Here is a 19,505-nt window from a genome sequence, read left to right on the forward strand (position 1 = left end):
GGGGGGAGTCTTCGTGGCCTTCCTGTGACTGTTTTGGGGAGATGGTTAAGATATGACGGGAACATGTAAGAAATTATTGAAAAGAGTTATTTACCGGCGAGTTGCAGCCAACATTCTTCTCTCTCCAGGTTGTTTCCCGAGAGAAAATGATTAGATAAACACACCCAGTGAAGTGAAATAGGTATTTCGCTGTTCTTCTGTTAGACCTCTCCCTAACTCACGCCCTTAGACTGACGCATTTTTAAAATCTCTAGAGAGACGTGGAGACTTGTCCTTGCAATTATCAAACACCACCAGCTAACTGCACACGTTTGCTTAAAAACAAAGGGCAGGAAACCAGCAGAGAGAGGAACTGGACAGGCTAGAATCGCTTTGCAAACTTTAAACTACTGGCCGATCACTTTGCACTTAGGCTTCGGGTTAGTGCACTTCCTAATTCTAAACTGCAAAGCAGACCTCGCGGGTCGGAAGGAGAGAGCAGTCCGCGGAGTCAGCTTGGTTTTACCTGTGCGCTTCCAACCTGATTTTCCGCTTAGGCAAGAAGCGCCCCTTTCCCCCCGCCCCACGTTTCTGGAGATCTGAGGTCAGGGGTAACGGGGTAGTGGGGTAGCAGCAGCGAACAATTCCTCTGGGTCTATTCATCCCAGGACCGGTTCGTCTTCCCCTAGGCAGCTCCCAGCGCGCTATGCGCAGCCGGTTCGGGAACTCACCCGCCCCGGCAGCAAAGCCCGGCCAGGCCCGGAGCTGTGCGCCAAAGCGCGAAACCAAACGAGGCAAACGGCCTGTTCCAAGTCGCCCCTCTTCCTAAAACCCGGGAAGGACCTCGTCATCAGGAAGACCTACCCACCAGCCACTCGCCACCGGCGGCGGAAAAGTGAGCCCAGCGCGCAACACGGCCAGCCGGACTGCGGGGACCCCAGGAGCGCAGGGCGGAGGAGCAGCGCGACAGGAGGCGAGGGCGCTGGCGGCACGGCCGAGAAGGAGCAAGGGAGGGGGCAGGAGAAGGAAGAGGAGAAGGAAGCCAAAAGCCAGAGCGGCCGGGCCGCACGAGCATCGGGGGAGAGCGGCCTGAGCCCCGAGCAACTCGCCTCGGGAGCCCTAATCCTCTCCCGCGGGCTCGCTGAGCGATCAGTGGCGCACGGCACCAGCGAGGCTGAAATATGATAATCAGAACAGCTGCGCCGCGCGCCCCGCAGCCAATGGGCGAGGCGCTCGCCTGACGTCCCCGCGCGCTGCGTCAGACCAATGGCGATGGAGCTGAGTTGGAGCAGAGAAGTTTGAGTAAGAGATAAGGAAGAGAGGTGCCCGATCCGCGCCGAGTCCGCCGCCGCCGCAGCGCCTCCGCTCCGCCAGCTCCGCCGGCTTAAATTGGACTCCCCGATCCGCGAGGGCGCGGCGCAGCCGGGCAGCGGCTCTCTCAGCCTTGGCAACCCTAGGGGCCACTGTTTCCCACTTAGCCACAGCTCCAGCATCCTCTCTGTGGGCTGTTCACCAACTGTACAACCACCATTTCACTGTGGACATTACTCCCTGTTACAGATATGGGAGACATGGGAGATCCACCAAAAAGTAAGAGGCGATTTTACCTTGTGGGGCTCGGTGTGCTGTTCTTGTGCGGGGGTCTCTCTCAGGCAAGGGTGCCAAGGGCTCTTCGGAGTTCGAGTCATTGCTTGGAGAGAGAGAGAGAGAGAAGGTGGCTTTTTCTTGTTGCCGCCACGCCTGCATGCTTGCTGTCGGTTCTGATCTTCGGGAAACTGATCGTACCTTGTGTTTGAATTCTCCTGCGTGCCCTCCAAAACCCTAGCCTTCTGGTGCTAAGCGGTGGTTTCCTCCTCGGGAATCCTGAGCTCTCCGAGAAGGTTATTCTGTTGCAAAGGTCTGCCTGCAAGTACAATACCCGGAGATGTGAATTAGCATTAGACTTGCAAAAGAGAACGAGTGACAACTGTATTGATGTCTGCTCTTGCTAACAATTTCCAGTCCTATGTGCTATTTAAGAGCGTGCTTCATGGAAAATATAGACATCCCTGCGTTCACTTAACGCTTCTAGTCAAAACCTTTTCTTTGACTTGACTTATCCATAATCTTTCCCGATGATTATGGCAAAGAGGGAGGAGGGAGGAAAAAGAAATACAAAATGAACGGGTTTGATTGCGTGCTAGGCTTACAAATGTAGACTATTCAAATCTACATTTTACATATATTCCACCTCCTTTTAAAAATGAGTCAGGGTTTTGATGGCACACGCCAATTACCATCCCAAAGTGCAATACTCTTTAAAAAAAAAAAAAAAAAAAAACTCCCAGAGTACGCCCTATAAGAGAACGACACTAAAAGTGTGTTTATCTCTGTAGGAAGTAAACGGTTAGTCAATCATGTATTTATTTTCATTTCAGAAAAACGTCTGATTTCCCTATGTGTTGGTTGCGGCAATCAAATTCACGATCAGTATATTCTGAGGGTTTCTCCGGATTTGGAATGGCATGCGGCATGTTTGAAATGTGCAGAGTGTAATCAGTATTTGGACGAGAGCTGTACGTGCTTTGTTAGAGATGGGAAAACCTACTGTAAAAGAGATTATATCAGGTACGCCATTTATACTGCTTCCTTAATTTTGTGAGATTTCCCTCTCTCTCCCCATTCGTTATTATTTTGTGTGGCTTTGTCCTTTGGTGAAGTTTGCCTTAATGGATTCCAGCGTGCAAAAGTTACCCTTGTAAGTGTAATATGTAAATTTACCTATGCTGTTCATTTTACTTTTTAGAGGGAAAAAAACCCCCGCGAAACTCGATAGTAGTTCCCATAAATTATGTGGCATTGAAGCTTGTATAATTGCTCTTGGAATTTGTGATGCTCAAATTATTTTCCTCTGTTACCCTCCCCCTTCCAAAACAAACAAAAAATTCAAGATGGAAAAGTTGGGGTTTCTAAGCTTAAAAAAAAAAGGTTGGTTAGTGTTTATTGTATCATGCAATGTTTTTTCTTTTTTTATTTATTTTAATTAAATATTTTATTAGTAACTTACAGATTCTTCGGAGATGTCAATGCAATAGGTGAAATAGTTTGACCTAAGCATATTTAGAGATGTACTTTGAAAGAGCAAATAGAGATATTGCCCTTTTACTTTTAGGGTAAGGACTCCTGCCTGGAAAATTTAAAAACCAACACAAATATTCTCTGTAAAAAAGACCGGAAATTTAATCTTTTTAAATATTAACCCTTTGGTGACATCTGACTGTCTTCTTTCTTATCTTATCTGAGCTGATGAATTAGACAGAGCAGATCAAATTGCCCATCATCTGTCTACGAACAATTGGTATATTTAGATAATTGAACAGCTTCCTTTCTCACATTAAAATCTGGTAACTGATAAAATGAGCGAATTGCCCTTACTGTCAAGAATAAAACCACATAAGGAACTTTCTGAATTTTTTTCTTTCAATTTATTCTGCGTCTAAACTTCATGCTTTGCCAATCTCAAATTTTCTGACTTGTGTATACATATGTCAGAAACTTCATTTTCTGCCTTAGGAAGGAAGTAGAATTTCCAAAGAAAATATTATTGTTTTAAGAACAAAACAAAAGAGATAACACCTTCGTTATAATGTCGAATAATATCAAAATATTATATTTAAAAATAAGTTCTCCAGTGGCTGTTAACAAGTAATTAGCTCTGTAAGTCATAGAGTTTATCGAGCTTAGAACTTACCTTAAAGTTTAGCTGTGATTTAAGTATGCAGTTACAATGTTTTCCTGCTCACTTAGTGTGCAGTGTTTTTTCTTATTTTAAAACCATGAAGTGGAGACTGTAATTTTAATAAAGCTGAACAGTGCAGAAAAAAAAAGTTTATTAATACTTTGATGGTGGGGGAGGAGAACAGGAGGAAAGAGGGGAAGTGGGGAGCTAGAGGAAGGGGGAGGGATTTTCCAAATTGTTTGGTCACAGGCAAGGTAAAGTCCTCATCCTATGAAGTGGAAGATCTCACATAGAGTAGGCGGAGGGAGGGAAAACTTTTCAATCTACCTTCTAACCTCTGACAAATGAGCCATTTTCAATTGTTTACTTGATTGGTTTGTGACCTGGAGATTCTGGAGTGGGAGAGCTCACTTCTCAACCCCAGCAGTAGCTTTACTCCTGTGGAGATAGTGTTTTGCTCAATTGTATTCAGACCTGCTTGTGCCTAATTCTGGCTAAACGTTAGTGGAAGGAACCGATCTCTTTTACATTTTCTTCTCCACTCTTTCAACTGTGTGTGTGTGTGCGCGTGCAAGTGTGTGTGTCCCTTTGAAATCCTGTAGTTGTAAAAGCAGAACAGAGAGACCGTTTACATTTCCGAATGCCTTTCCCCCCTTGGGGGAGCGAGGCTCCCCCTCTTACCCCCCCTTTGTGTAGGTCTTTTCCTCTCCTCCATTCTCTCTGTTTGTAGGAACGCTCCTGCTTTGGTTATTAGTGATAACGCAGAGAGAGGGCCAGGGCAGAGCCTCTAGATGAAACCTACAACGATTGTCTCTTGGTAAAGAAAGATCATCAGTGAGGAAGACCTTAGGAGTGGGTCTTTTCATTTTTCTGTCCGGTCAAGGTTCTCAAACAAACTGAAATAAAGGTAGATGCTTCAGCAACTTGAAAAAGATGGAGGGAACCAAAGCAGATTTTTAAAATAATAAGAAAAGGAGGAAGGGAGAGGAAAATTTCTGTTAACATTGCTGCCTGAGGAAAAGATCTTTAGCTGGGGAAAAGTGCAGTGGGCTTGTGCAGAAAGGGCTCTGGAAACCCTCAGAGGTTTCATTTTGTTCTTCTGCCTGTGCATTTGTGTGTTTTCAAACCGAGTGGGGTGACAATCTCATTCCATAACCTCATTTTCTTTTGAAAGGAGGATTTGGGTTGCAGTTTTAGAGACGTTTCTAGCAGCAGAAATTGGGGGATAGGGAGGCGAAAATTTGGGGCCAGTGACTCCCGGAGTTCCCCTGGACCCCTTCCTGCCAAGAGCGGCAAGGGCCACCCTGGACTGGTCGCAGAGCAGCGGCCCAGGCTTCCAACACGTCAAACATTTTTCGTTAGTTTGGACTGGGCGTTTTCAACTAAGAGGTACGGATCGAGACACAGAAGCTCATAGGAAAGGGAAATGGAGCGGGAAACGAGAGAAATCTAATCATCTCCATCCTCCCATTCCCAGATTGTCTGCGAATGCTGATTTCAGTGTCTCAGGGCGTTGTGGCCGAGGTTGCCAGCGACCTTGGGTCGGGGGCAGCGCCCGCCTGAAGTGACCCCCTCTCTCTGTGCTTCCCTCCCGCCCCGGGCCCGGCTCCCGCGCAGGTTGTACGGGATCAAATGCGCCAAGTGCAGCATCGGCTTCAGCAAGAACGACTTCGTGATGCGCGCCCGCTCCAAGGTGTACCACATCGAGTGTTTCCGCTGCGTGGCCTGCAGCCGCCAGCTCATCCCCGGGGACGAGTTCGCGCTGCGGGAGGACGGGCTCTTCTGCCGCGCGGATCACGACGTGGTGGAGAGGGCCAGCCTGGGCGCCGGCGACCCGCTCAGCCCCCTGCACCCGGCGCGGCCGCTGCAAATGGCAGGTACTCCTGGGCGCGGAGGGAGGCCCTCCTCGGGGAGGCAGGCGCCAGGCGAGGCCAGCGCCACCCCTGCCAGCGCGCCAGCGGCCGCAGCAACCCTGGGACCCTTGCGGCGGTTGCTGCGGTCGGAAACGGAGGGTTCTGGGTGCGGTTTGCACCGCGCTTCACTCTTTCGCAGCAAGGTTCAATGCCCTCACTGTCTCCCTTGACTCCCCCCAGCTACACGTCTGTGTGTCTAGATGTGGGTGCCCGTGAATGTACACCGCTTGGGCACACGTGTATGCATACGCCCAAACAGTACTTCCAGTTCCCCTTGGCCTCCAAAACGCGGCTTACTGAAAACGGGCTTCAGCTCCCCGCCAGGTATTCTGCCCGCCGCTGCCTAATTAAAGGGGTGGAGCTCTGGGCCCCTGGAGCTTCCTCCTTTAACCCAATGAAGGAAGCTTAGGTGGCCTCAAGTTATTCAGCCTCTCAATTCCTTTTCCCTTGCAAACTGCCCCCCACTCCAAAATATTTTAAAATTTTATTTGTATCCCTTTGTGAGAGAGTGGGCCTGAAAAGATACAGTTTTAATAATTGCAAGCCTTTGCACAGAGCCGTAATTTAAAACTGTCAACAAGCTTATCTGCAGTAATTGCCTTTTAAAAGGGAGCCTCCCTCTTTAAACCGTTCATTCTACTTGATTTGGTGAGAATTTCATCTTCGGGCCTGTTGCTGTGACACTAAATTGACCCCATAGGTGTTGACCTGACCCCCGGGGGTCCTGGAAAGTGCAGGATTTGTAACAAACAGATCTGAGGGCCTTTGCCCCGGGAAGGAGAGTAGAAATAGAGCAAGGTTGGCCAGGAGGGGGGCCACAGGTAAGAAGGCAGACAATGTTTCCAAACCTGCTTTCCGGTCTTGATAAATCTGCCCTGTGCACTTTTAAAGTGTCAATTCTCTGGTTGTGAGAAAACTACAACTCTTCCTCCTCTGCTCTCTGGCAGCTCTAAGAATCCCGTCCTGGGGGATTTGTGACTTAGCTTGCAGGGGGGCAAAGCCAGAGGTGGCAACTTCTGTTAGGTGCAACCTGTGCTCTGTTGTGGGAAGCACAGAAGAGGCCGAAGTATTGGGAGGGAGTCAGGAGCCAGAACACTCCCCAGCTGTCTTTTCTCTAGAGGACGGGCAGCTCTAAAGAGTTTCGGTTTTCCTTTTCTTGGGATCAGATCACATCAGGAACGTCCAGGTAGATTTAGTAGATCCAGGTAGACTAAGAAAGATCAAAGGCTGGAGAGATGGCCGAAATCCCGAATTTCTTTATCCCCTTGATACAACTGTACCCTGGGGACTGAAGTTCAAGCTCTCTGTCAGAATTCTCCTCAGCCTTTGCGCTGCAGACATCCCGCTGGGGTAGTGTCTCTGGCTGTCACTGGGGTGTTCTGCGTTTCCTTCCCTAGTACCGCCTGTGAGTTGGGGGTGGGGGGGTGGACTCGGTGTAACCTGGGCCCAGTCCGGGTACTAGAAAAGGCGAGGAGGGAGGAGAAAAAGGCAGAACGATGCCGCCCCTGCTGTGAGCAGGGGGACAGGCCCTGAGACGTGCGCCCCTTTTCTGACTCCCTGTTGACACGAGCAGGGGCGGAGGCTGCTTTCCGGGCCCGGATTACTGAGCATTGACCTCTGAGATTAGAGAGCGAGATTTTATTCTCCCTTTCGCGCCCCTTACCCCCACCTCTGCCGCCCCTGCTTTGTCTGTCGAGGCTGCAGAGAGCTGCCCATTGTCCGGGAGCGGCGCGGGCGGGCAGCCCGGCCCGCTCACGGCACCCCTTGCCCCGCAGCCGAGCCCATCTCCGCCCGGCAGCCGGCCCTGCGGCCCCACGTCCACAAGCAGCCAGAGAAGACCACCCGCGTGCGGACTGTGCTGAACGAGAAGCAGCTGCACACCTTGCGGACCTGCTACGCCGCCAACCCCCGGCCCGACGCGCTCATGAAGGAGCAACTGGTGGAGATGACCGGCCTCAGTCCCCGCGTGATCCGGGTCTGGTTTCAGAACAAGCGGTGCAAGGACAAGAAGCGGAGCATCATGATGAAGCAGCTCCAGCAGCAGCAGCCCAATGATAAAACTGTGAGTGGCCCTGGGGCCCGGACAGGGGACGAGAGGGGGAAGCCGAGGAGGCGTGCGTGCCGGCTGCCCAGGTGGGCCGGCGCCGTTTCCCTCCGGCTCCGGAGCAGGACCCGGCACTGGCGGCCCCTCCCCCTCACCCCTGCCCCGGGGAGAGGCCCCCCCCCACCGGTGCCCGGCCCAGTGGCCACACCGCGGCCCGCGCTGCTCTGGGAGGCCCCAGCCCCCGGGGGTGGCCTCGTGCCCTTCAGCCTCGCCCCATCCCAGATCCGGAAGGGCCGTCGCCCCCTCCGTGGGCAGTGAGGCCTGGCGCTGGTTTTGCCAAAGTTCCGGTCATCAGTTCCTCAGGCAGACGAGAGGAGGAAGGGACCACTCCTTGGCTTCCTTTTTAATCCAGGGTTACCCCGGCGTCCCCGGTGCGCAGCCTGCAGCAGAGCCCCCAGGCGGCCGAAGTGCCCCAAGGTGACCTGTGAAAACAGGGCACCCTCTGCTCCAGGTCAAGCCCAGGTCTCCAGAGATGTCAGGCCCCTGGCACTATTACCCACTACCATCCCTGGCCCAGAGCGGCACCCAACTGGCAGGCCTCCTGGTTAAGTTAAACTAAAGAGTTTCTTTCTTGCCCCCCACAACCTGCTTTTTTTTTTTTTTTTTTTTTGCTTTTTACTGCTTAGGCCCTATTTTTAAATGCCATAAAACCTGCTGTCATTAAATTTGGCAGACTCGCCAAGCCTGGGCCAGGGCACTTTCTAAGTTGGTTAGTGCATAATAGCACAATAGTGGCCAGACCCAAATGCTTGGGAGTTGGGGTTGGCTCCCGGAGAATTGCCTGCGGAAAATCTACCCCCAAATCTGACTAACAAACTGCCCAGAAAACCACCATGTCTAGAGGCTGAAGGGAGGCCTATCCTGCCTCAGCTTTCCACTGAGATGCTATGGCCTGGAAAGGCAGATGGGCGGAATTGGGATGAACAGTGAATTTAAGGGGAAAGAAGAAAGTCGAGACAGAATTTCGCTTAATAAGGTCCAAGCCAACCTAATAGTCCAGCCCACAGAAACAGAAGAACAAAACGTAATAACACAAAACTGAACCCTGGCTAATATCCATACGCGTAGCAGATTAACTGAGTCAATAAAGGCCACTATATAGATAAGATAATGCCAGGGTATATTTGCTTAGCCTGCACAGACAATGGAGGGAGGGAGTTTGCTCATTAACATGTTGGGTTTGGGGGGGACCTATTCACAGAATATCCAGGGGATGACAGGAACTCCCATGGTGGCCGCCAGTCCAGAGAGACACGACGGTGGCTTACAGGCAAACCCAGTGGAGGTGCAAAGTTACCAGCCGCCTTGGAAAGTACTGAGTGACTTCGCCTTGCAGAGTGACATAGATCAGCCGGCTTTTCAGCAACTGGTAAGTGTCAGCTCCCAGAGTGGGGAGGCTGAATCTCCAAGGAAAGGAGATTCTGGTTAAACTGTCACACAAGGGAAGAGTCTGGGGGGGTTAGCGAGGAGGGTGCTGCCTGTCCCCAGGGTTGGGGAGAGACGAAGGGGGTGTGTTGGAGAGAGGAGGCAAGCACGCAAGGAAAACAAACCTCTTGTGAGTCTTTTCTGTGAGTTCATAGTTTGACCATATAGGTTGAATTTTCTATCAATCAGGCCTGTTCTGAGGGATTAACTTCAAGGTGCCTAACTAAATAGACACGCGTGGGAAGGTATCCTGGGTTGCAGAATCATACATCTTCGACTTGTAGCGTCAGAAGGGACATTAGAGATCACCTTGGCATTTTGATCAGCAGCCAGTAAATTTACTCCCTTTTCAGCTCCTAGAGCATGGTATAGTTAAGGACCTAAATCAAGGTGATTGTAATAATAATCAATGTTGTAATACATAATCAATGTTATTATCAGTGGTCAGCAGGCACCTATCTGTGCACTATTCAAATATATCAATAAAGAGTTCAGTTATTCAAAGATATGATTGATACTTTTTGTGACTATATCTCTTTCTGGGACTATATCTTAATCTAAAATGTAGGACTGCTTAAACATTTTTTTAGTGTATAAGTTCAAATATCATACACAGTCACATACTGTGGGGCATGTATAGCAAAAGGAACCTGAGTTCTACCAGTCAGAGAGATAATAATGTGAAAACCGGTTTTAGTGTTAATATGTTCTACACATCCAGAGAAGAGAAAACTCAGCTCACCTTTCACCTGGGTGAAGATAACTAAGATTATTAAGTATATATCTTTCATGAGATGATATATGTACACATACGGGGTTTTTTCTTAAGTAATAAACAGCCCTGTAGGATCTTGTTCTATAAAACAAGATCCATCCGAAAAACTTGTTCCTTTCTTTGAAAATAAAGCTTGAATTGAGGTTAACTTTTTACCCTCACATTTACCTGGAGGGCATTTTCTTTCTTTGTGGCAACAGTTGGGTAATGGGCCACAGGCAGTGGTTAAAAGGGCTTGGCCCAGGTGTCTGTTTGCAAGTGGGCCAGTCTAGAGGAGGCAAATTTGAGAAGTCCCTTGGCCTCACAGTGGGAAAGTTCAATAAGATAGCAAGGAAGGCAGACCCTGGAATTAGGAAAAAGAACTTATTTTTACTGTCAGGCTAATCTTACCAGTTATTTGGATCATAGAAGGCGGGTAAGGGGAGGGTTCAGGGCAGCCAAGTGTTTGCACCTCCTGAAACTTTAGTGTCAGCTGAGAGCAGTGGAAGGGAAGCCGAGGATGGGGAGGTGTTGGGAGCAGAGTGGAGAAGAAGGTTTACAACAGCAACACAATACTTTCGGCTTAAGAGAAGGAGCCAGATATTTATAATGTGGATGACATTATAATATATGGGTCTCCTCTCGGAAGGAAGAGCCTGATTGAAAGAGAGAAAGAGGCCAAAAGGCAGCAGGACCAACAACAAGGAAGAAAGGCCATGCTGTGGACCCTCTGAGGAGTTAATCATTGTTCTGTGGAGCCTCCTCTGAATCTCCCGTCACACGATCTGAGCGGCGTGTTATGGATTTTCCAACTCAAGAAGAGAGGCTTTGATGCCTAGAGACTGAGAACTCGCCTGCTCCCAGGGCAACACGTAGCCGGCAGGATAATTTTATTTCGAGCATGCATGGTAGAGTTGCGATGCCATTTTACAGTGGGAAACACATTTGTTCTTAAATAATTTAATGCAACATAATGTTGGGAATTCAGTTTCAGTTAAAACAGATCTCTTGGAAGATGGGAAAGCGAGAGGATTTCTTCCCAAGTTCTTTTCCTTGTAGGCTTTCTTTAAGCCTGTTAAAATTCAATTATATATGCGGATATCTCTATCTATATATCTGTCTCTGCACACAGACACACACACACACAGAGGACAAGTTTATAATCCTTTTGTGAATACGATCACAGCCTCCTTTATTCATTTCTTAACCTTCTATGCAGGTCAATTTTTCAGAAGGAGGACCGGGCTCTAATTCCACTGGCAGTGAAGTAGCGTCGATGTCCTCTCAGCTCCCAGATACACCTAACAGCATGGTAGCCAGTCCCATTGAGGCATGAGGAACATTCATTCAGACGTATTTTTTCCCTGTTGGAGAAAGTGGGAAATTATAATGTTGAACTCCGAAACAAAAGTATTTAACGACCCAGTCAATAAAAACTGAATCAAGAAATGAATGCTCCATGAAACGCACGAAGTCTGTTTTAATGACAAGGTGATATGGTAGCAACACTGTGAAGACAATCATGGGATTTTACTAGAATTAAAACAACAAACAAAACCCAAACCCAACATAATGCTATCCAATGACCTTAGGAGTACTGAAAAAAAAAAAAAGACGTTTTTAAAACGTAGAGGATTTATATTCAAGGATCTCAAAAAAAAAACATTTTCGTTTCACTGCACATCTAGAGAAAAGCAGAAATAGAGATTTTCTAGTCCATCTTTTTCTGAATGGTGCTGTTTCTATATTGGTCATTGCCTTGCCACACAGGAGCTCCAGCAAATGAGCGGGAAGAGAAACTGGCCTCTTTGGCTGAAAGAGTCCTTTCAGGAAGGTGGAGCTGCGTTGGTTTGCAATGTTTTTAGTTGACTTTAACAAGGTGTTAATTGAAATCCTGGGTCTCTAGCATGTCCTGTAGCTGATTTCTTTTTTCCTTTTGCCCCTCCCCATCTTTTTTTTTTTGAGATCCATCCTCTATCAAGAAGTCTGAAGCGACTTTAAAGGTTTTTGAATTCAGATTTAAAAACCAACTTATAAAGCATTGCAACAAGGTTACCTCTATTTTGCCACAAGCGTCTCGGGATTGTGTTTGACTTGTGTCTGTCCAAGAACTTTTCCCCCAAAGATGTGTATAGTTATTGGTTAAAATGACTGTTTTCGCTCTCTCTGGAAATAAAGAGGAAAAAAAGGAAACTTTTTTTTTTGTTTGCTCTTGCATTGCAAAAATTATAAAGTAATTTATTATTTATTGTCGGAAGACTTGCCACTTTTCATGTCATTTGACATTATTTTTTGTTTGCTGAAGTAAAAAAAAAGATAAAGGTTGTACCGTGGTCTTTGAATTATATGTCTAATTCTATGTGTTTTGTCTTTTTTCTTAAATATTATGTGAAATCAAAGCGCCATATGTAGAATTATATCTTCAGGACTATTTCACCAATAAATGTTTGGCATAGATAAATAAATAAACACAATGATCCAGGGTCCCTCTTTTATATGTTTACAAGTTAAGTCATTAAAATGTCTGAAATTAAGGACTGCATGTGAATCGGGGTAAACTGACATATAATAGGTATGATATTTTATTGCAGATAGTTAAGGTTGAAATTGCAAGTTTGCATTTCAATAGTTGGATCAAAACTGGTTGGAAGCCTTTAGCTCTCAGCTGTGATAATGTTACTGGTTTTTTGAAAATGAGATGCTTTCCTCTGTCCTGTTTCCCACCTTTCTTTCCTCCTGTCTCTTTTCTTGTCCTACCCTCCATCCCACCCCACCCCACCCAAAATAGGAAGAGGGTCCTGCTTAAAATGGATTTTGATCCTGAGTCACTATTTTTATCTTCTTGGAGTGCTTTATACCAAAGTCTTCTGCTTAGGGTCGTTGAAATGACCCATATTTCAAGTATAAGCTCTCGCTAAAAGAGAGGCTTTCTGCCTAGCCAGTGAAGTATGACCATTATTTACCAGTGGCGGCTGTCAGCCGTTTGAGAAATGCTGCTTTATTTGCGCAGGAAGACCAGACGGAGAGAGGGGAGTTTTCTCACCAGTTCCCAGACCAGTCAGTGGGTGTCTTTTCTTGCCTCTCCTTCCCCACCGTCTCCAACTTGTTTCCAACCCCCCCTCCCCTTCTCTCTTTCTCCCTTAACTCCGACCCCCAAAACCTTACGAGGGTGATTGGTTAGGGCGGAGGGGCGCGGCGGGGACTAGATGGGGAACCGCCTTCTAGGGGCAGGGGTCCGGGTTGCGTGCGGTCGGAGTTTCGTGGACGTGCGCTCTTAACACCTTGCCCGCTGGCATTTAGCAGCGGCTCCTGGGCCAGAGCCAGAACCCAGGGAAGGAGAAATGGTCCTGTTCGAAATCAGGCTTCTCGGTTCGTTTGTGGGTGTAGAGTTAGGATTTGGGGCTCCATCCTGTCTCCTCTCCTCCCCTGCCCCCTCCCCCCATGATACTTTGGCTCTCTACAAACTGAATGCATTTGTACGCGCGAGTGTAATGCCTTTTTAAACATCTGACAACTCGTAATAAATACGAAAGCTAACGTACCCTAATGGTGTGTCTCGTGGCGTGCGCCCCTTAGGACCCCTGACGGCGAGCGGGGCGGAGGCCGGGCTGGAGCCCCGGGAGCCCCGCGTCTCCCCAGCTCTCAAGTCGCTTTCACCCTCTCCAAACCTGCCGCAAGTCGGGAAACGAGCCTCAATTAGGCTTTTGTTTGGCTTTGTCCTACATAAGGGGTTAATTACAGGCTCTAACGTGGTGGGGGCAGAGAGAAAACAAACTTTGCATTGAAAATGTTACAGTGCATTAGACATGCCCGTTGATTACTTTGATTGTTGTGTCTAATTCTTGACAGAGGGGTAATAATTTGGCCGGCAGTAATAATGGCTTGTAGTCATCTGTTGAGAAAAACAGGAGTTATGGCTTATCTCACACGGATCTTCTCCAAGGAAGGCCTTTTTTCTTTTTCTTCTTCTTCTTCTCCTTCTTCTTCTTCTTTTTTTTCTTTTCTGTCCCGTCTCTCTCCTCTAATCTCTTGCACCAGACTTGACTTTTCCAGATTCCCATTCACTGTTTCTATTCGTCTGTCTTTGATTTTCCTTTTTGCTCACCGTCATACCTGAGACGACTAACTAATAAGTGCAAGGATGGCAGGTACAACATGAATATTGGTGTCAGGAGTGCAGTTACTGATAGCCCAAGCCCTGGTTTGAAAACCATTAAGTTCCCTTTCCCAACCATAGCCTTTAGTTGACACTTTTGAAAACATTAGGACTTGGAAAAAAACTTTATTTAGGGTTTGAATGCAATAGAGGTACTTAAGTGAGGCACACATCTTTGTGATGGTTTTTCATGCTGACATTTATTTCTGAGATTAGGTTTGTGTGTGGGGAGATAATGTTTTACATATATAGATGTCAGTCTGTTCTGAAGTCCACAGCTCGAATTTAAGTACAGTAATTTGGGAGGGAAGTGTTGAATGATTTGGTTTCACTTGCTAGATTCAAGATATATGTTGCCTGATGGCTGAGAATGGATTGATGGGTCGATAGCATTCCAGTTCTTGTATTATTCATATGAAAGGTGTGTTCCCTTCTAGACTCCTCAGCATGTGCTCTACAATGTGTAGCTGAAATGTCTTCTTGTTTGCAAACCATCTTTTGCACATACTCTCCTTTTCCCCCGCACACCTCTGGAGACCGAATTTTGAGCGGTGCTCTTCTAATGAAATTCCTCCTGTTTGCCATTATCTTTGATCCTCCCTCCCCTTATTACTCTGAATTCTTCCTTCTGGACATTATGACTCATTTCCTCCAGCTTCTGCAAGCTAAAATTTAATGCAACTAAAAACATCCAGGACGCTCTCCTTAAATCAGGGAATCTATATCAACATCTATACTTCTAAAAAGATAGGATTTTTTTCTCCCTATTGTTCAGAGCAATAACCCTCTGTATCAGTTTACTGTCTCTGTCTTTTCCTTTCATCAAATGGACCTGGCTTTTCTTACCATTAAAAAAAAAAAAAAAGTCCTTTCTAAGTTAGAATCATATTTGAAGAGATTTTTTTTTCTTCATTGAAATAACATTTCTGGTTATTTGAGATTCTGTGTGGGCGTGTCTACCCACTTCCCAATTCACAACTTTTTTGGAATTCAAGATTAAATAGATGATTTTGTGTTGCTCTGCAGCTCTTCACCCTGATCAAGTTGTTAAACCTATCTATTGACCCCCTTTTTGGTCTATCTTATCCTTTTGGCTAAAAGCCAGAAAGACACAATGTGCTTTTGAGGTACCTCAAAGTACTTGGCATTTTTCTAGCACCTTGAATTTTTAAGCCATAAGATCGATCTCATTGAAATATCTCTTATAAGCCCCATGTGGACTTACTTAGCCTTTTCCTTTTTCTTAAAAAAGAAGAAAGAGAAAAAAAAAGTAAAAACTAGGTCCCTACCACCAGAAGAGCTAAGTTTGGATGGAACCCAGCCAGTTTGAGTTTAATCTCCCCTCTAATACAAGTAAACTAAGCAGAAAGTACTTGTTTTCTTATCTGTAAAGTTCAGTTTAGTCAACTTTTGTAAAGGAGATTTATAATCCAAATTATGCTTGGGTTCTATTCATTAAGGGCTGTTTACTTCCTCGCTGCTAATCAACAATTAAAGATTATGTCACAACAAGGCAAGTCAAATTTTCTTTGGGGGCTCTGGGAGAAAGGGGGAGGGGATTATTTTTGTGCCTTTATTTTAAAAGTGTTACTTTCAAAAAATGGCTGCAAATCTTGAATTCTCATTAATTATTTAAAATAAAGACAATTAACTTGTACAGTGTGAGTGGGTATTTTTAAACTAAAGTGTAAGTAGTTAATTCAGGGCGCTGGCAGCCGATTCTGTTTACTGATCTTTTCTGATTGTTGTTTTCTTGATAACCGAGCAAGCCACTGAATGGCTGGTTGAGCCCAGGCGCCACAAACATAAACTTCACAGCTTACAATGTCCCAAGTCGTGATGGAGGATCTCTCCACACCTCCCGGAGACTTCTGAAGTGTAGACAGAGAAGTTGGTTCACAGGGAGCGAAGGAGGGGGAGGGGCAGGAGGGAAGGCTGCTGAGTGTTTGCTGTGAGCATTGTTACTATCACATCCTTTAATTTTTATGGCGCTTAAGCTGTTGGCTCCGAGAAGCCAGTTTCTATGCCTTGGAGAAGCCAGCCTCTCCCAGAGCCGCACTTCAGAGTACTTCATTCTTTTTAGTTTTTTAACATTTATTTTGCAAATCTTCCTGCTTAATTATGCCTCTGAAAAAGCGCTCAGCAATGATAAGCAAAGCGTTCTAAAAAGAAAACCATTTTTTTTTCCAAAAGAGGACGCCTAAGATTAGGGGGGAAAGTTGGGGGTAAGGTTGCTTTTCACCAGATGGGAAGAAAGGCACCTTGACCTGAGCTTTACAAGAGCCCTACGGGGAGATTCCGCTCAGCCCTCTCCACGCCTAGGACCCTCTTTCCCTCCCACTGAGCAAAAGTTCGTGCTCATTTCAGGGTGATGTTATTTGTGGATTTGATTGGGTTGGCAACTTATTTTTCCGGTCTTCCTAGTGGTCTCCCCTCTAAAGCGTTTCCCATGTCCAGTGGGCAGGGCAGAGCCGGGCTGCACTCGGGTTTGGGGTGGGTGGGTGCTAGGAATGGGGGACCCGACACCGGTCTAACCAGACCCATGACTCCCGCAGGCAAGTCAGCCCTTGATCCCTTAAAGCAGGGACAATCGTGGTCCGGGAGAGGAAAAAAGGGTGTTGCTGGGCCCTTCTCTTTCAGGGGTTGATCAGGCTGGCAGATCTGGAGGGCTAATCCAAACAAGGCGCTTGACTTGTGAGGTCGCGAGTCTAGACAGAGCTGGTGGCTCGGCGGCTCCTTATCTTTCCCTGGAATCAGCCGAAGAGGCGCTCCCCGGCCCACTGCGCTCGGCTCGCCCCGGCCGGAGCAACAGCGCGGCGCAGACGGCACAACAAACACGGCACCTGAGGCTTTACAGCTCGCTTTATTGTTTAATGGGGAGGGCCGCAAAGCAGTCATTTGTTTTCTCGGCCCCGAGCCGGGCCGTTCTGCGTGGCGGTGGGCCTCGGACACCGGGTGGGACGCGCGCCAGCCCAGCCGTCCGCTCGCTCCCCGCGGGCCACCGCGCGCGGCCATCCGGTCCCGTGCCGCCCCCGCGCAGCCCCTGGGCAGGGCTCGCCGGAAACCCCAGCGCGGCGCGCATCTTTATCCGCGCCTCGGAGGCCGAGGGGGTGGCGGCGGGCTGTAGGAGAAAGCTCAGCGCGAGGTGTCCTAGACTAATCCAGTATCTCCTCTTGCTGCCTGGAAATGACAGGTCTGCGCTATACCACTTACGGTCTGCGGGGTCAGTGGGCTCTGACTCAAGGGCAATCAATAAAAACATTTAGTTCAGTAATAAGCTTCTCCCCCCTTCGCCCCCCACCGTGTACCGAGAAAGATGCGTCACCATCTTAGAGTGTCCCTGAGCGGCGGAGCGCCCTTTCTTTCCCAGCAAGCACAAGAAGTGGCGTCACTTTCTTGTGTTTTCGTGACCAGTTCACTGGGCAAACCGTGGACGCCTGCCTTGATCCTCCAGCTGGCTTCCACCACAGAGAGGCTGGCACTACCATCCACTTGGGAGCGAGGGGACCATTGGGACAGAGCTTGCAGTGCCCTTTTTGGAATGACGAATAACCCAGCTTGGGGATTTATAACCAAGGATTTTGTGGCTTGCATTTCAAATTAATTGAGTAGCATTCAGTTAATTATAATTTTGGTCCTTCCCTGTGGGGTTTTTCTCTTGTTTGAAAAAGAAGGGAGAGTTTCTAGTTACATCTTGTTACTATTCTTCTAGTTTGCAAACAATGTATGTGTGTATGTGTGTGTGTCTTTGGCTGCCTCTGTTTGAAAACTAACCATCAGTGGAGGTCAAAAAATTTGGTTATTTGCTTCATGTGATGGTAATACAGACAACACCATCTCCCAGCTTTGGAGGTATACGAATTCACATCATGTTCTTCCTTGCCTGGTCCCAGTCTCACAAACGTGTCAAATGAAAAAAGACAAAACCCAAGTTTCGTGAAATCAAAGAATTTCTGTAGGGAGCTTAAATTTTTTTTTTTCTTTCTCCAGAAAATAATCCTTAACTGTAACTCAGGCGTTGACTTTCCTTTTTCTCATGGGTAAGAGTTGCTGTTTATTTTGACCTGTCACAAATACAAAGTGTTGTTTGAAACTTGTTAAACTTAGCAGGTATATGGAGATAATACTAGACAGGCCACTGAATATGATAAGGTAAAATATGGTGGGAATGAACTTTTAGGGGCTATGAAGGATTTTACTTTTTCCCAGTAGCTATTTAATTAATTTCTTCAAAATGTTACATCTATTTTTTTTTCACAGTTCTGTAATATCATACTGTAAACAGTTGTTCAGAGCACAGTAAAGACATGACTGGCAAAATGCTACTTGTGCAGATTCTGGTCTGCAGTTATTTTGATAATTTAGATTACTTATAGTCTCAATTAGTTTTAAATAAGTTTTCTTTACCATTAATAAAAAAATGCCCACACTTAATTAGGATCATGTTTTGCCTTAAAATTTTCAATAATTACTTATTAGATCAAATATTACTTTGTTTTTATTATATACAGGAGGTTTACTTTAAAAATACGTTTAGCAAAGGAAAAAGAACATCTGACTTCGGGGGAGAACTAGCAGGAAATAGAAAAAAAAAGAGTTTTATTTGGGAAGAGAGCATATATACTTTGAAACAGTATATTTTAAGCAATAAATGGGAAAGTGCTTGTGGACTAAATAGTTAAAATCTCATTTTAAACTCACAGACTATAAATTATAGTTATTTAAAATTTTGTCCAAGAGTTTTTGTTGTGGGATATAAGTTCTCAAGAAGAAATACTTGAAATAAAAGTAGCCTGGCAACCTAAATAACATTTAAGATTTAATTCATGAAACAAAATGAGTGATTTTATTTGTAAAATACAGTAATTTTCTTCCACTAACAATGAATGCTGATGTCTAAAATGATTAAGTGTGGAAAATACATTATTGTCAGTTTCTGGAGAATGAAACTGATTATCAGTTTCTGGAAAATAAAAATGCTGAATAAATTCTGAAATCATTTACTTTCTTCAGTAATGTATGGAAATATTTTAGAGATCACTACTTAGAATTTCATTTTTGTATCAAAGTACATTTCGTATTTTTAAGACTATGCTATATCCTTGAAGTCTTTACAGCTTCACAGATACTAGTCACTGCGGCATTTTATGCATGGCCAAATTTCTCCCTGTTTACCAGAATTTGAACACTTGGATGAAGGATTGTATATCACCAATAGAAATTCACCTTTTAGTTCTATTATCCCATCAATGGATTCATAAGTCTCATTAATGTTAATGTGTCATTTGCAAAACAGGGCTTGGAGGTATTTCACCCAGCAATGTCTTTATAGCAAGTATGTCAAAGCCAAAACGACCTAAGAACTAACTTCAGTCACACCTAGGCCTAGATAATATATTAGTCTCACAGGTGAAAATCAGCATATGAAGTGGTAGGATTAGAATTGACTTTAAAAA

The 19,505-nt window shown here is 46.1% G+C and overlaps 1 protein-coding gene across 1 annotated transcript; it reads left to right on the forward strand.

Annotated features, from left to right (window-relative positions):
* Positions 1 to 1,267: 1,267 nt before the first annotated feature.
* ISL1 (ISL LIM homeobox 1) lies at positions 1,268 to 12,218 on the forward strand. The gene is made up of 6 exons (XM_007195570.2): positions 1,268 to 1,569; positions 2,397 to 2,586; positions 5,315 to 5,574; positions 7,386 to 7,672; positions 8,916 to 9,083; positions 11,113 to 12,218. Exons 1-6 carry the CDS (start codon positions 1,542 to 1,544, stop codon positions 11,227 to 11,229), a joined length of 1,050 nt encoding a protein of 349 aa, XP_007195632.1. The 5' UTR covers positions 1,268 to 1,541; the 3' UTR covers positions 11,230 to 12,218.
* The last annotated feature ends 7,287 nt before the right edge of the window (positions 12,219 to 19,505 follow it).

Source organism: Balaenoptera acutorostrata, chromosome 2 (genome assembly GCF_949987535.1).
Source record: "Balaenoptera acutorostrata chromosome 2, mBalAcu1.1, whole genome shotgun sequence".
Taxonomy (NCBI): domain Eukaryota; kingdom Metazoa; phylum Chordata; class Mammalia; order Artiodactyla; family Balaenopteridae; genus Balaenoptera; species Balaenoptera acutorostrata.